General features: G+C 39.3%; 1 protein-coding gene across 2 annotated transcripts in view; it reads left to right on the forward strand.

Annotated features, from left to right (window-relative positions):
- Positions 1 to 12295, forward strand: part of LOC101586746 (phospholipid scramblase 1-like) — a 31145-nt gene extending 18850 nt beyond the window's left edge. For both annotated transcript variants that reach the window (XM_012514269.2, XM_023713014.1), the window contains exons 2-8: positions 2658 to 2738; positions 5816 to 6024; positions 8460 to 8502; positions 8839 to 9059; positions 9161 to 9322; positions 11247 to 11405; positions 12109 to 12295. In XM_012514269.2, the coding sequence (XP_012369723.2) occupies positions 2666 to 2738; positions 5816 to 6024; positions 8460 to 8502; positions 8839 to 9059; positions 9161 to 9322; positions 11247 to 11405; positions 12109 to 12135 (894 nt within the window). In that variant the 5' untranslated portion in view covers positions 2658 to 2665 and the 3' untranslated portion in view covers positions 12136 to 12295. The remainder of the gene's footprint in view (positions 1 to 2657; positions 2739 to 5815; positions 6025 to 8459; positions 8503 to 8838; positions 9060 to 9160; positions 9323 to 11246; positions 11406 to 12108) is intronic.
- Positions 12296 to 13398: the final 1103 nt, after the last annotated feature.

Here is a 13398-nt window from a genome sequence, read left to right on the forward strand (position 1 = left end):
GTGACAAATCTTTTTCTCAAGCCCTATTATTCCCAGGTGGTGGGTGAGTGGTTGGTCTTGAGCGTACATTGCTACCCGTTGCAGCTTTTCTGCCTGAAAGTTGTCGGTCCTTTCTATAAAATTTCAATGAACTGTAAAGGACATGGTCATGGGTCATCTTAACACAGCTAGGTAGCGAGCTGGGGAACATTAAATAGCCATTTTATGCCCATGGGCTGAGTTCCCTCATTTTAAAAAAGAGGTTCAGATTTGTCAAGGAGCATGGAGTTGTTTAGAAAGACTTTTCAGGTATAGTACATCAGTTAAATGAGAATCACTCACTTTAAAGATCATCTTTTGTTCCTTTTATCTCTTTGATTTGCTTGAATACATTACTACAATAAAAATACATTGCTATGCCCCTAAAGTACTCCCCCTGGTGGCTGGCTGATTGTCCTGAATCTATTTAAAACATTTGCCTTTCATGGGCACTTTGACTTTGGGGATGAGCTAAAAGTCACATGGTGCCAGATCCAGTGAAAATGGTGAACAAAGAGTCCCTTAGTGTTTTCAATTGACCGAAAATGCCAAAAACTGATCAAGAAGGACCGATCACAAAATACAGTACCATTAATTCCACTCCCAATGTTCTCACTCACCTTCACACATTTATCTGATTGTTCTTAGCCATGTGTGTCTTACTGTAGTAAGTTGTTTCGTTTTATTTTTATCTTACAAATTCTCAATCAACTCTTGGATAACATCTTGGAATTAGTCTACAAAGGTTAAGAAAGCCAATGGATCATTATGACAATGAACGAGAGGCATCCAGGAGCTACATGGCTATCAGACGTAGTGCTTTATTTAAATTAGCATATGTGACATGAGTAAAGGCCATCTAATTTGCACCACAGATTAGGAAATACTAATATTAGTGCTTGGTATATTATGTAATTGTTGCATATAAAATCTGTTGTGCAGCAAGGGTCCGAATTTCATTCTACACTAGTTATGTCAAAAGGTGTTTATTTTCACTCTATTCTAAGACTAAACGTAATGTAACCAAATAGGAAGAAGACAAGCAAGTGTGGACAAATAACACCTCTAGAAGTGTGTACATACATTGGTCAGTTTTCCCCTTTCAGTCCTAGCTCTCCTGCCCCTTGGACCAGAAGTTTTGGGATCATCTGTGAATAGCTGTATGGATTTAATTTTATTTTTAAAACTCAGAGTTTTTAAGATGTGTATGTATGTGTAAGCTGTCTTATCTGATGGGAACTTTAGTATAGTTTGAGTTAAAAAAAGGATAATAAGAAACATAGGGCAAGGGACTGAACTGGAGGGAGGAAGGGGAGAGGAGAAAGGAACAGGGAATGAACAGCAATTTAAATATGATGCCCATGGACCGACTCCCCACAAAGAAAGTAATCATAAGGTACTGCACACTAGTAGAAAATACCTAGAAAATAAAGCGTGGTCCATTTGCCATGGTCATAGTCACCTCATAACTCCTCGGTTTGTATACAAAATTGTATGCTTGTGTATGCATATTGTGTGTAAAGAGGAATAAAGACCGTGTTTGTATATAAACATGCATAGAATGTGTCTGATGAATATTGCCATATAAAGAACTATAAATCATGTCTTAAATACAGAAAATGCCTTAGCACTTTTATTTTTTAAAGAGAAAGTCTTAAATGTAGTGTGCCAACCACATGCTTTTTGTAAGCTATTTTAATTTTCATTTCAGTGTGCAGAAATTGATCTGTAATTCACGTACTCTCTCACCCACTTGAATATCCATCTTTCCATTCACTTATTTTTGCTTTGCCTGAATTCATCCTGGGCTTCCTGACTTTAGGGTTGTTGCTGTTGGTCACAGACCAGGTACTATGAGCAATTGATTTCTTGAATATATGTTTTATATTAGTGAAATGCTGGTGCTTGTTGATAGGTGCCACAATGTGACATATCAGTGAAAGGGAGACTTTTAAGTCCTATTTGGACTCTTATTTGCTTGAAATCTGATCTGAATCTGATACTGGTAATGTAGACTGCAACAGGATCTTTTTTTTTTTTCTTTTTTTTTTTTTAATTTTGTACAATGTCTCACTATGCAGCTTGGACTTGCAGTGGTCCTCCTGTTTGCAGCCTCTGCAGCGCTGGGATTACAGGTGTAGGCCTCCACCCTATGCCCAGACTTGGTCTCAGGACGCTCTGGGGCAGGGCGGTGTGGCATGAGGAACTGGGATTGAACCCTGGTGTCTGCGCTTGCCAAAACAGGCGTTTAGTCTGTGGGGCTATCTCGCCAGCCCTTGCAACAGGATCTTAACAGCCAGAGAACTAGAGAGCTAGGTTGCTCACCTGTAGATGAGAAATAGAGAATTTGGTGAATGTGTGCTGTCTGTCCAAGGAAGAAGCCAAATTGAAGTAGAATTTTCTTTTTTCTTTTTCTTTTCTTTCTTTCTTTTTTTCTTTTTTTCTTTTTTTTTGTGTGTGTGGTACAGGGGATTGAATTTAGGACCCAGTGTTTGCCAGGCAAGGCCAGTATTAAGTGAATTTATTTTGCTTATTTCAATACTGTTTAAGACCACACAAGTGAAAATTATCTAACAATAATGTATTTTTCCTTTCTAATATAATTTTAAGTGGACATGTGTCTATGTCTTGAATTGTAGGCATCAAAATGGATATTCCTCGTCCAGCAACCAATTTGCCAATTGAGTACACGGCTCAGTATCCCCCAGCAACATTACAAGGTAAAATACATGATTAAAGAAGAAAAATGATGGTAATCAGTTGATGCTCCCAAGATAGAGCAAGAGAAGAGGGGGAAAAAATGGGCTTCTCCATTTAGTAGTTAGTACTGACATTGCATTTAATAAATTTTGACAGCCTAGCTATTGCTCATTTTCTTTTGTATGTATATTATATAAGAGTAATTTTTTGTAGAAGACAAAGTAGAAAACAGAACTAATAGAATTAGTACTGAGTTTATATTAGCAAATGAAATATAGAATGTATATAGTTAAATCTCAAAGTACAAATAGAAATATTATACTTATCATTTCATTCATCTATTCTGAAAATTATGGTTGTATGTGACATGACAGATTTGCCCACAGCTATTTTGGAGTTAAGCAGTTTTTGAAATCATATTCAATGAGAAAAAAAGAAGAAAATGATAAAATTGCTTACAACCGGAAGTTGCCATCAATAGCAACGAAGCTACCTTGGGATGACAAGCATTTTCCCTTTGTAACACCCATGGCATCTTATTTTTATACACATGCTAATGAAACGTGCCTTGCATCTGTAAGAAAAGTATAAATCATTCTATTGTGGAGTTTGGAGTACGTCTTTTTTAAATCATGCATACAAGAGTTCAGAAATTTTCGTTGTGCCGTCCCCGCCCCAGGGGCCCACCGAGACAGCAATTGAGACAGTGCTGTGTGATTGAGACTGTGTGTGGTGACGCGAGCCTGTAATCCCAGGGCTTGGGAGGCTGAAAACAGGAGAATCTCTATGAGTCCTATCAGTGTAGTGAGATCCTGTGCACCCTGACCTAAAATACAAAAAAAAAAAAAAAAAAAAAAAAGTTTTGTTAAACATAATAACGCAGTTCTCAGCTTTATTAGACTCTTGGAAATGGCAAAAGTTTTGGTGTGTCCAGATTTACAAGTATGCGGGATAACCATGTATTAAAAGAACAGAGAGGGTGCTTGGGATCAAAGATAACCAGACTTTTATAAAAGCATGTATCCGTTTTGATTTCTTCGCTAAACATACCAGTTTGCGTGGGAGCTAAATAGCCTATTTAATTGTGTTTAAATAATCTTCCGGTGAGTTCTGCCTCTAATCCAGATAAACCGCAAGGCCCTAGGGTCTTGCAATCGCGGCTCCCTTGTCACTTGGAAACACTTAAAAGTGCTCATAACCAGAGCCCCATCCCAGAAAAATTAAATGAGGCCTCTGAACTCAAGGACTTAAGGTTTTAGTATCCCAAGCGATGCTAATGTGAAGCCGGGGGTGAGATCGAACCTCTGTTGGAAATCCTTACGGAATGAGTGTTCAGAGTACTAGCAGATCTGTAATATTTACCCAGGGCACTCGGAGAATCATTGAATCCATCGCATAGCTACCTAATACTAGTCAGACCAAATTAAATTCAGGTAAAATTGGAGCGTTTATTAGAAAAATAGCTTTGCTTTGTTTCCCAAGAAAAGGGCTATATATAGTCCTCATCTTGAAATGACAACGATGTGAACAATGACAATTTCAACTCGAGAGTTCACTGTGTTCTAGGCACTGTTTTCAGTGTGAATTTCCTCTGGGTGTACACATTTAATCTCATAACATTTTTAGGAGCTAGCTACTGTCAGCTCTGTAAGTTTTTTCATAATCTAACCACAATATAAAAATATTTTAAAATTAAAATGCATCTTGCTGATCATGTACAGACATTTTACTTGATAGTTTTTAAACAGTGTATTGTCACAGCTATTAAAATAATAGCATTCACATTTTATTAGGTATTCCCAGAAATGTAGAGATTAAAGTATATTTAGCGGCTAAAAGGTATATGTAATTTATGTGCACCACATTGCTCAGAAATTCTGAAAACCTTACGCAATACAGATGACATCAAGGAGCTCACCCCGCTTCTCAGAATCCTCCAACACCTGCCACTTGGAATACGATACAAACACCTCCCCAAGGTCCTCTAGAGAGGAACCATTTCCTGTTGCTTTAGTGACAGCCTGTTCTTACTGGTTCATTCCCACATGATGGATTTTTGCATTTGTTCTTGCTGGCTGGACCATTTCTCACCATATTGTTACGTAAAGCTTTCCTTTTTGTTGTTGTTGTTTCTTGGAAGCAGAAATTGAACTTGGGATGTTGCACTTGGCAGCATGTGCTGTGCCACTGAGCTGTATCCCCAGCCCCTTTGTCATTTTTTGATCTGTCTAAATTATATGTATCTAAAGTACCTGCCTTGCACCCTGAAATAGCTCCATGTATTTTCTCTATCGCAGCAAAATGAAAACGTTTTTGTCTTGCAGTAGTTGATTGAATGCTCAGTGAGAACAAGTTCCTTCTCTGATAGGTGCTTTCCTGGCTCTACATCACAGCCAGTGACACGTTATTGTCCTTAGTATTGGGGATGGGGAGACCCCAGGTATATAACTGGACTGTGCTAGAAGAGGTCCCTTATTTCTACACTCAGGTTTCTCATATTTTGGGATGGAGCATTTTTTCTATTCAGGGAACTATTTGGGGCATTTTAAGATGTTTAGCACCATCCCTGATTTCTACCCCCTGGAGGATAGAACCACCCTCCTCTACAAGCAAAAATGTCTCAAACCTTCCCAAAAATCCCTTGGGGAGAAAGGGGAAAATCACTTGCAGGTCTGCTGATACAGGAGATTCATTTACTAGACTTCTAAAATTATCCTGGGAGTGAGAAGTCTTCAAAATACTGGTCGAAGCTTTTGCCTTGGATCTGCTACCTGATGCTGCCTCTTTGCTCTGAAGGCATGTCTACATGTCTGTGTGATGGGCTGTCCTTGGCTTTCTTGCCCTTTCTCAGGTAGAGAGTACACTTCTTCCATGTGAGTTTTGAAGAGAATAGAAGTGGGGAAACTTGCAAAAATAGAAGAGGCTGTGAAACCACAAAGAGTGCATTGAAAAATCTTGAAAGATTAAAAAAAGAAGAAAACTTAAACTTGAAAGATCCAAGTATTCTAAGGGGTCCATTTGTAGTACATAGGATAATTAAACATGTGTTGATTCCTTTTTCCTGTAAAGCTATTCATGATTTCACTTGTTTTTTTAGGATCAGGACATCCCGCCTACCCCAGACCCATGGGTACATTTCCAGGCTCCCCACCTGATGGCTTAGTCCCTCCACCCGACTATCCAGGTGCTGGCAAAGCCAGCCAGAATCAAGCAGCATATCATCCAGGGGGACCCACCAGCATCCTGTGGATGCCAGCACCACCACCTCTGCCGCACTGCCCACCTGGGCTGGAATATTTAAGTCAGGTGATTACAGATTTGTAAAATGCTCAGTAAAGACACAATTGTGCTTCTAGTTCACATAATTAGAGTAACAAAGGAATAACTTTTCAGAGTCTAAAATGATACAATAGTGTCTGCTAGCATCACTGATTCTTCTAGGTCAGTTTCACTTTTTAAGCAAAATACAAATATATGACACAACCATTTTTCTATAATCTTGTATTTAGTCTTCAATGCATCAATAGTAAATATTCACCAAAATATCTTTGTTCTTAGCATACATGTATTATCTTGCTTAATTGTTACAGAAAAGTCTATGGCATATAGGTTTTTACAGTTATTGCCATTTTTCACAAGAGAAACTAATCAAGGTCACACAGGGCCAGAAAGCTAAGACAGGTGGACTTTGGTTCTGAACTTAGTGCTCTTTCATGCCAAAACTACTTTCCTGGGGACTTGAAAGAAATCTTACTTCTTCTTGGGAGAGGTTGGGGGGGGGTATTGGGAATTGAACTCTGGACCTTACACTTCCTAGGCAGGTGGTGTGTCACGGAGCCACCTCCGCAGCCAGAAAGAAATTTTAAATAAAGTTTAGTGCTTAGTTTCAATAAGAAGCATGAACCTGGGTGTGGTGATGCATGCCGGGAATCCCAGCACTGGGGAGGCCAAGACTTGCTCCAAGTTCCAGGGCAGCTTGGGCTACATAGTGAGTTCAAGACTGATCTGGACTATGTGGCAAGACACTGTCTCAAAAAAGAAAAAAGGAAAAAGGAAAGATGAAACAAAAAGTTGATGTTTCATGTATAATATGATTCACTTCTTTACAACTAATGAAATTACAGTAGTCTCACTATTTTGCAGTTTGACTCATTGTTTCGTGGGTTTTCAAAAAATATTAATCTAAATTACTCATGGATTTTTTTGCTATATTGCACAATGCTGTGGTAGCATACAGTATAGGCATATCATTAAAATTATATAGGTTTACAACTTTAGAAATGGTTAAGAACATTAAAAGTGTTTTGTTTTGTTTTGTTTTTTTCCTAGAACTAGGGATTGAACTCAAGCCCTTGCACTTGCTAGGGAAGCACTTATTCTACTGAGCCATCTCCCCAGCCCCTACAAGTGTTTTTAAAAGTGTGGGAAAGGTTTATAAGTGGGAAGGATTTAAAAAGCCTTAAAATATATGTAAATGCTGAAATAAATACGATGTTGCTACTTTGCTGATTTTCACTTATCATGGGTGTGTGTGGAGCATAACCTCCACCTTGTGCAAGGGACCACTCCTTGTATTTATGATGCCCATTTTCCTCTTTGGAAGATCCAGTTTTATAAATGCCAACAAGACAGGGGAAGAAAAGGCCAGTATTTTGTTCTACCAACAGGATATTGAATCTTGGCATAGGAAATTTAACATTTATTTTGTATAAGACATCAGGTATATAAAAATAGAGTAAAAGCTCTGTGTGTCCAGCCTATGAACATATTAGCAGATGTTATATCAAATCAGTATTAAGTAAATCAGGTGTGTCTCTAACATAGTCTACTAACTTTATTTTCTACAGTGCATTCAACCAGGATATAAGAAATTTAGTAACAACCATATTCTTGGAAAAATACCTTTAAAAAAAATACTCCCGCTTAGGCAGACGCAGGGACCGGGACCCTGGTGTGCCATGCTGGCCTCACCCCCTTGGGGCACACTCAGGTGGCAGTTGAGACTGGGTGTGGTGGTGTGCACCTGTAATTCCAGCACTTCAGAGGCTGAAAACAGAATAATCACTAAGAATCCAATCGGTATAGTGAGACCCTGTAAACCCTGTAGACCCTGTATTAAATACTAAATAAACAAATATTTTTTTAAAAAAATACTCCAAAATGCCCATTTTTTAAATCAGGAATTGATAAAATATATACAGGAAATTATCACCTATCATAACTGATTGGACTGGTTAGATAGCAGACTACACACCTGCGTAGACAAGCACAGGGACTGGAGTTTGATCCTGGGCACCACATGCCACGCTGGCCTTGCCCCCGGGTCACACTGAGCTGGCCTCCCAAGACCAGGAATGGGATTACGTTACATTATATTACATTACAGGCGCATGCCTGTAATCCCAGCACTGGTGGGGCTGAAAACAGGAAGATCACTATGAGTCCAAGCTGTGTAGTGAGGCCCTGTACCAAATACATTTAAAAAAAAAAATGATTATATCAAGTATATTCACAATCATAAAAGATTTTTCAAGTGAATAAAACAAACATTTCTTGGACATCTTTAAGAAAGTTGTTTTAGGAATTCCAGCATAAATCAGTTTTATTTTACTTGAAGTTTTTTACACTGAGTGAAAAATATCAAAACTTTACCTATTAACATTAAAGCCTAATGTCAACCTAAAACTGATCATTGTAAGCGGTAATAATGATATGCATACATTTTCTTTTTCTTATAATAGATAGATCAGATTCTGATCCACCAGAAAACTGAACTTCTGCACGGTATGCATTCACTGTTTTGGTTGTATTTCTACAAAGAAAAGTTTTTGTGGACAGAGGCAAATCCAGCCCACAAATATAACACTGGCAATCCTATGGGACGGTAAACTAGATTATTTACCAGTGTCTGTCTTCACAAAAATTTTCTTCCAACCAGCATACCCTCTCCTTCTTTCCCTTTGTCTTTTTCCTCAATCTAAATCGCTTCTAATTACATTTCTTCTTCCTCTTTCTGTTTCTTGAAGTATCATCCAACCCTGGTATAGCAAAAGGACATACTATGATAGTCGCTATTTTTAGCTAAATTGTGATAATGATGTTATGTTTTTATGTTTTTAGTCTTAACAGGTTTTGAAACAAATAACAAATTTGAAATTTTGAACAACCTTGGGCAGAGAATTTACTTTGCCGTAGAAGATACGGATTGCTGCACTCGAAATTGCTGTAGTTCAGCGAGGCCTTTTACCTTGAGGGTTCTTGATAATTTGAACCGCGAAGTCATAACTGTGGAGCGGCCACTGAGGTGTGACAGCTGTTGCTTCCCCTGCTGCCTTCAGGAGGTCAGTGTGCAGTTACCAGGGCAGGAAGAATTTTCACCTCTTCATTGACTGTAGACAGTCTGATTATTAGTACATTTACATATATTCTTTGGCTACTGCAGATTGAAATCCAAGCTCCTCCTGGTGTCCCAGTGGGTTTTGTCACTCAGACATGGCACCCCTGCCTGCCAAAGTATACTGTTCAGAATGAGAAGAGAGAGGCAGTGTTAAAAATTACGGGACCATGTGTACCATGCAGGTGTTGTACAGATATTGATTTTAAGGTAAGAAAGGTCATAATGTGTACACATTTGTTTTCCCAGTGTGGAAAGAATGGGATTCTATAGAATGCTAGCAAATACATCAAAGGAATCTCTTGTACTGATATGCAGGAGAGAAGTAATACGCTTGTATGTTTAACATCACTCGGAGAGAGGCTCATGATTCTGACCAGAGGTCAGTGGTGAGTATGATCAGTGGGGAAACGAAGCTGTGCAGCCAAATGGAAATAAACAAAACGTCTAACACTTAAACGGGATGGCTTCTGGGTAGTGACACTACTTTGTTATTCAGTTTCCTTTTATCTTGGCCCTCTAAATCTGCTTGTCCACATGCATGAATTCCTCCTTAATCTGCTGTACAGACCAGTCTGTGCTCTGGGCCATGGTCTCAAAAGCTGACTTCCTGCAAAAAACCCAAGTAGATAAAGATGGTTTTAATAAGGTTGGTACAGAAGAACTTTCTTTTCCTCAGTTTTGCTCTCCAGTTTCAGTGACCCACAGTGAACTGTGGCCTGAAAGCATTGAAGGGGGAGGATCCATGAGTAAATGATTTTCTGTTTTAACTGCACGCCATTCTGGGTAGTGCAGTGGGTCCTGTGCCCCATCCCGTGCCATCCAGCCTGGACATGAGCGCTCCCTTTTCCCAGCACAATCTCACCAGGTGTGCTACCTGCTCATTAGGTCAGTCACTTAGTAGCCTTCTTGGTAATAATTGATGATCAGATTGATTATACTGGTATCTATCCCACTGCTAGTGTTCAGGTAACTTTAAGTGCTGCACCCCAATGTTCTGTGTGTGCAGGGCCTACATCAGCAGTATTCCTTCACCTCTGCGCAGTAGTAGTGTATCATCTCATGTCATCATAAAAAAGGATGAGAAGATATTTAGAAAGCCAAAGAGGGAGACCAAAGTCACATAACTTATTACAATATACTCATTTTTATATTTTTCCATTTGTTGATCAATAATTATAGCTAATCTCTTTTTGTGCATAATTGATAATTTAACCATATAGGTGTGCATGAATAGGAGCAAATACAGGGCTTCATGTCATCTACAGCTTCAGGCCTCACCAGAGCCCCATGATGGGGAGGAGCTACTGCGTAATATGTACTCCCCAGTTAGGGTTTGCCTTCTCTGCTGGAGGCCATCAGGATGATAAGGAACACGTCTATTAGATTTTGTTTTTGAGAGAAGCATGAAGTTTACATGGGTTGCAAACTGACCATCATATTAGATTTTTAGTAATTTGTGTTCCCCTTCTGATAGTGACGGGAGATGAGCCCTTCATGATGTTTAATTTTTTGTATTTTAGGGAAGGATCTACAGGGTGTTCAGGGTCTCACTACTAGATCGGACTCATAGTGATCCACCTATTTTCAGCCTCCCAAGAGCTGGGAATACAGGCGTGCGCCACCATGCCCAGCCTCAATTGCCATCACAGTGCGCCCCGGGGGTGGGGCCAGCACAGCAGGCCCAGGGATCGAACTCCTGGCCCCTGTGCCTGCTTGCAAGCGCCTTAATCCACTGCACTGTTTGGCCAGCCCCATGACGTTTAAATTTGCAAGTCATTGTAAACTTATTGTTCCTGGAAATTAGATCAAAGAATTTATGTTTTTATTCTTTTCTGCCTATATTTTAATTTGGGTGAACTTAAATAATTTTATTATTTTTGTCTTAATACAAAATAGAAAATACTATTTTATTAAAATTGCTTTCCTGTAATTTATCTGTACTGTAAATCACTTTTCCATATATCTACAAGTATATATAGGAGGCAAAGAATATCTAACCATGGTTATATAGATCATAGTTACATATGGGTATCTTTTTACTGTTGTGTTGGTTTAATTTTACTGTACCTTTGAAAGTAGCTTTTCTGTGAGTTTGCTAGAAATCCTTAAGACTTTATCCTTTGCAATGTAGATTAAATCTCTTGATGAAAGATCTATAATCGGCAAGATTTCCAAGCGCTGGACTGGGTTGAGAGAAGCATTCACAAACGCCGACGACTTCGGGATCCAGTTCCCCTTGGACCTTGATGTGAAGATGAAGGCGGTGATGCTGGGCGCCTGCTTCCTCATCGTATGTTGTTCTCTCAGGCCTTGGTCAAGGTCTAGTTAGCCGGAGACAGGTCGGGCCAGGGATGGAATGGAGCAAGCAGGGTGCAGGAGCTCAGAACACAAGCGTTGATGAGCCCAGGCCACCCTATCCTGTTTATGATGTGCCGTGCCTCTAACAGGGCTGTCCTTATCCTGGAAAAAGTTGTATATGGAACTCCTGCCATGTCAGTAGAGAAATTGTATAACTAGGGAAAGACAGTGAAGAGTTGAGGCAGGCAGAATGCAAGGGAAAGATTTCATGAACTTACAAAAACTACTATGTAGAAAAACTGCTAGGGAATTAGAAATGCATACGGTATCAATTGATAAGTGTAAAATTTAGTAACAAGTGAAAGCAGAATTTATACAGCGATGGACTTTTTGGAGGTTTACTGTATATGTATATATATAATTTTCTTTTCTTTTTTTTTTTTTGCCTGCTCAGCCCATCCTGAGGGTGGGGACTGGCCTGGCATGTGATGCCAGGGATCAAACCATGGTCCCCTCTGCCTACCTAAGCTTGATTAAGCAGGTGCTGTAGACTGCTCAGCTATCTCACTGGCCCTTCAATATTTAATTTTTCTTTTTTAGCATGTTATTGTGTGTAGTCTGTTCTCTTACCTTTCTGTGCCTGAAAATTGATTTTTTTTCCTGATTACTCACTTTTCTATTTTTGTTTTATCTAGAACTTCATGTTTTTTGAAGAGATTTGAAAAGAAGAATGAAAACCAAGAGTACAATGATGAAAGAAAATATCCTCAGAGAAGTTGTAATCTGTAATTGAGACCATGTAAAGAAAATTTGATCTTTGTCTTTTTCTTTATGGAAATCACTCATATATGTAAGAATAAAGTCATATTTTGTCAGATTATAGTTTATTTTCTATATCTTATACTCGGTTTAGGTGTAAAATATCTACAAAGCCTCATGGAATTATAGGGCTTTTGAATGTATTAAGAGGATTTGCAGCTCACTTGCTGTTGGAGGTGGGGTCTGGCCAGAGGAGGTGAGTCCCTGGGTGTGTTCCGGAAGAGTTTATGTCCCTCCCTAGCTCTCCACTCTTTCTGCTTCCTTGATGCCATGCCAGGAGTGCTTCCTGTTTGCCTTCTTGCCTTGGAGCCAGTTAATTATGGATTGAAACATGAGGCAACATACACCTGTCCTTTAAATTACAAGTTTTGGGAATTTCATCCCAGCAACAATGGAAGCACCTACACCATCGCTTTTTGTATTTCTAATATTTTTAAAAAATATTCACTGGATTATGAGAAAAGGACAGAGGAGATTTTACAGTGGGAAATGACACCTTCTACAAAGAGCTGTTTAAATCCTGATTCATGTTGCATTTTTCTACTGAAATTAAACCTTTACTAGAGTTAAATTGAATAAGAAAACTATCCCACTAAGCCTTTTTATTTATTTTTTTTTCAGAACCGGGGCTTGAACTCAGGCCCTTAGTGGGGACTAAGCCTTCTTATATCTTGTTTCATAACAGAAGAACTACTGTGGGTTGGTGGTCTGACTTGAGTGCTGCATACCATTTGGCAACAAGCAAGATTCTGAGTTCTATCCCTAGCGCTACAAAAGAAAACAAATTTTGAAAAACCTCTAATGAGGGCCAGCCTTATAGCTCAGCTGATTAAAACTCCTGCAAACAGGCAGAGGGGCCCAGGAGGGTTTGATCCCCAGGCCTGCCTTGCCAGCCCCACCCCCGGGGGCACACTGAGACAGCAATTGAGACCAGACATGGTGGCGTGCACCTGTAATCCCAGCTCTTGGGAGGCTGTAAACAGGAGAATCACTGAGTCCAATTTAGTAGTGAGACCCTGAATACCTTGTAGGCCCTTCCCTAAAATACAAAAAACAAAAAACCCTCTAATGTTTGTAAATACAATTTAAATAGTTAAACCACCCTCTTCTTCTTGTCAAATACTACTCAACTTGGGGTTTTCTTTTCCATGCTTGAAACCTTTTAT

This window comes from Octodon degus, unplaced genomic scaffold (genome assembly GCF_000260255.1).
Source record: "Octodon degus isolate 3935 unplaced genomic scaffold, OctDeg1.0 scaffold00028, whole genome shotgun sequence".
NCBI classification, from domain to species: domain Eukaryota; kingdom Metazoa; phylum Chordata; class Mammalia; order Rodentia; family Octodontidae; genus Octodon; species Octodon degus.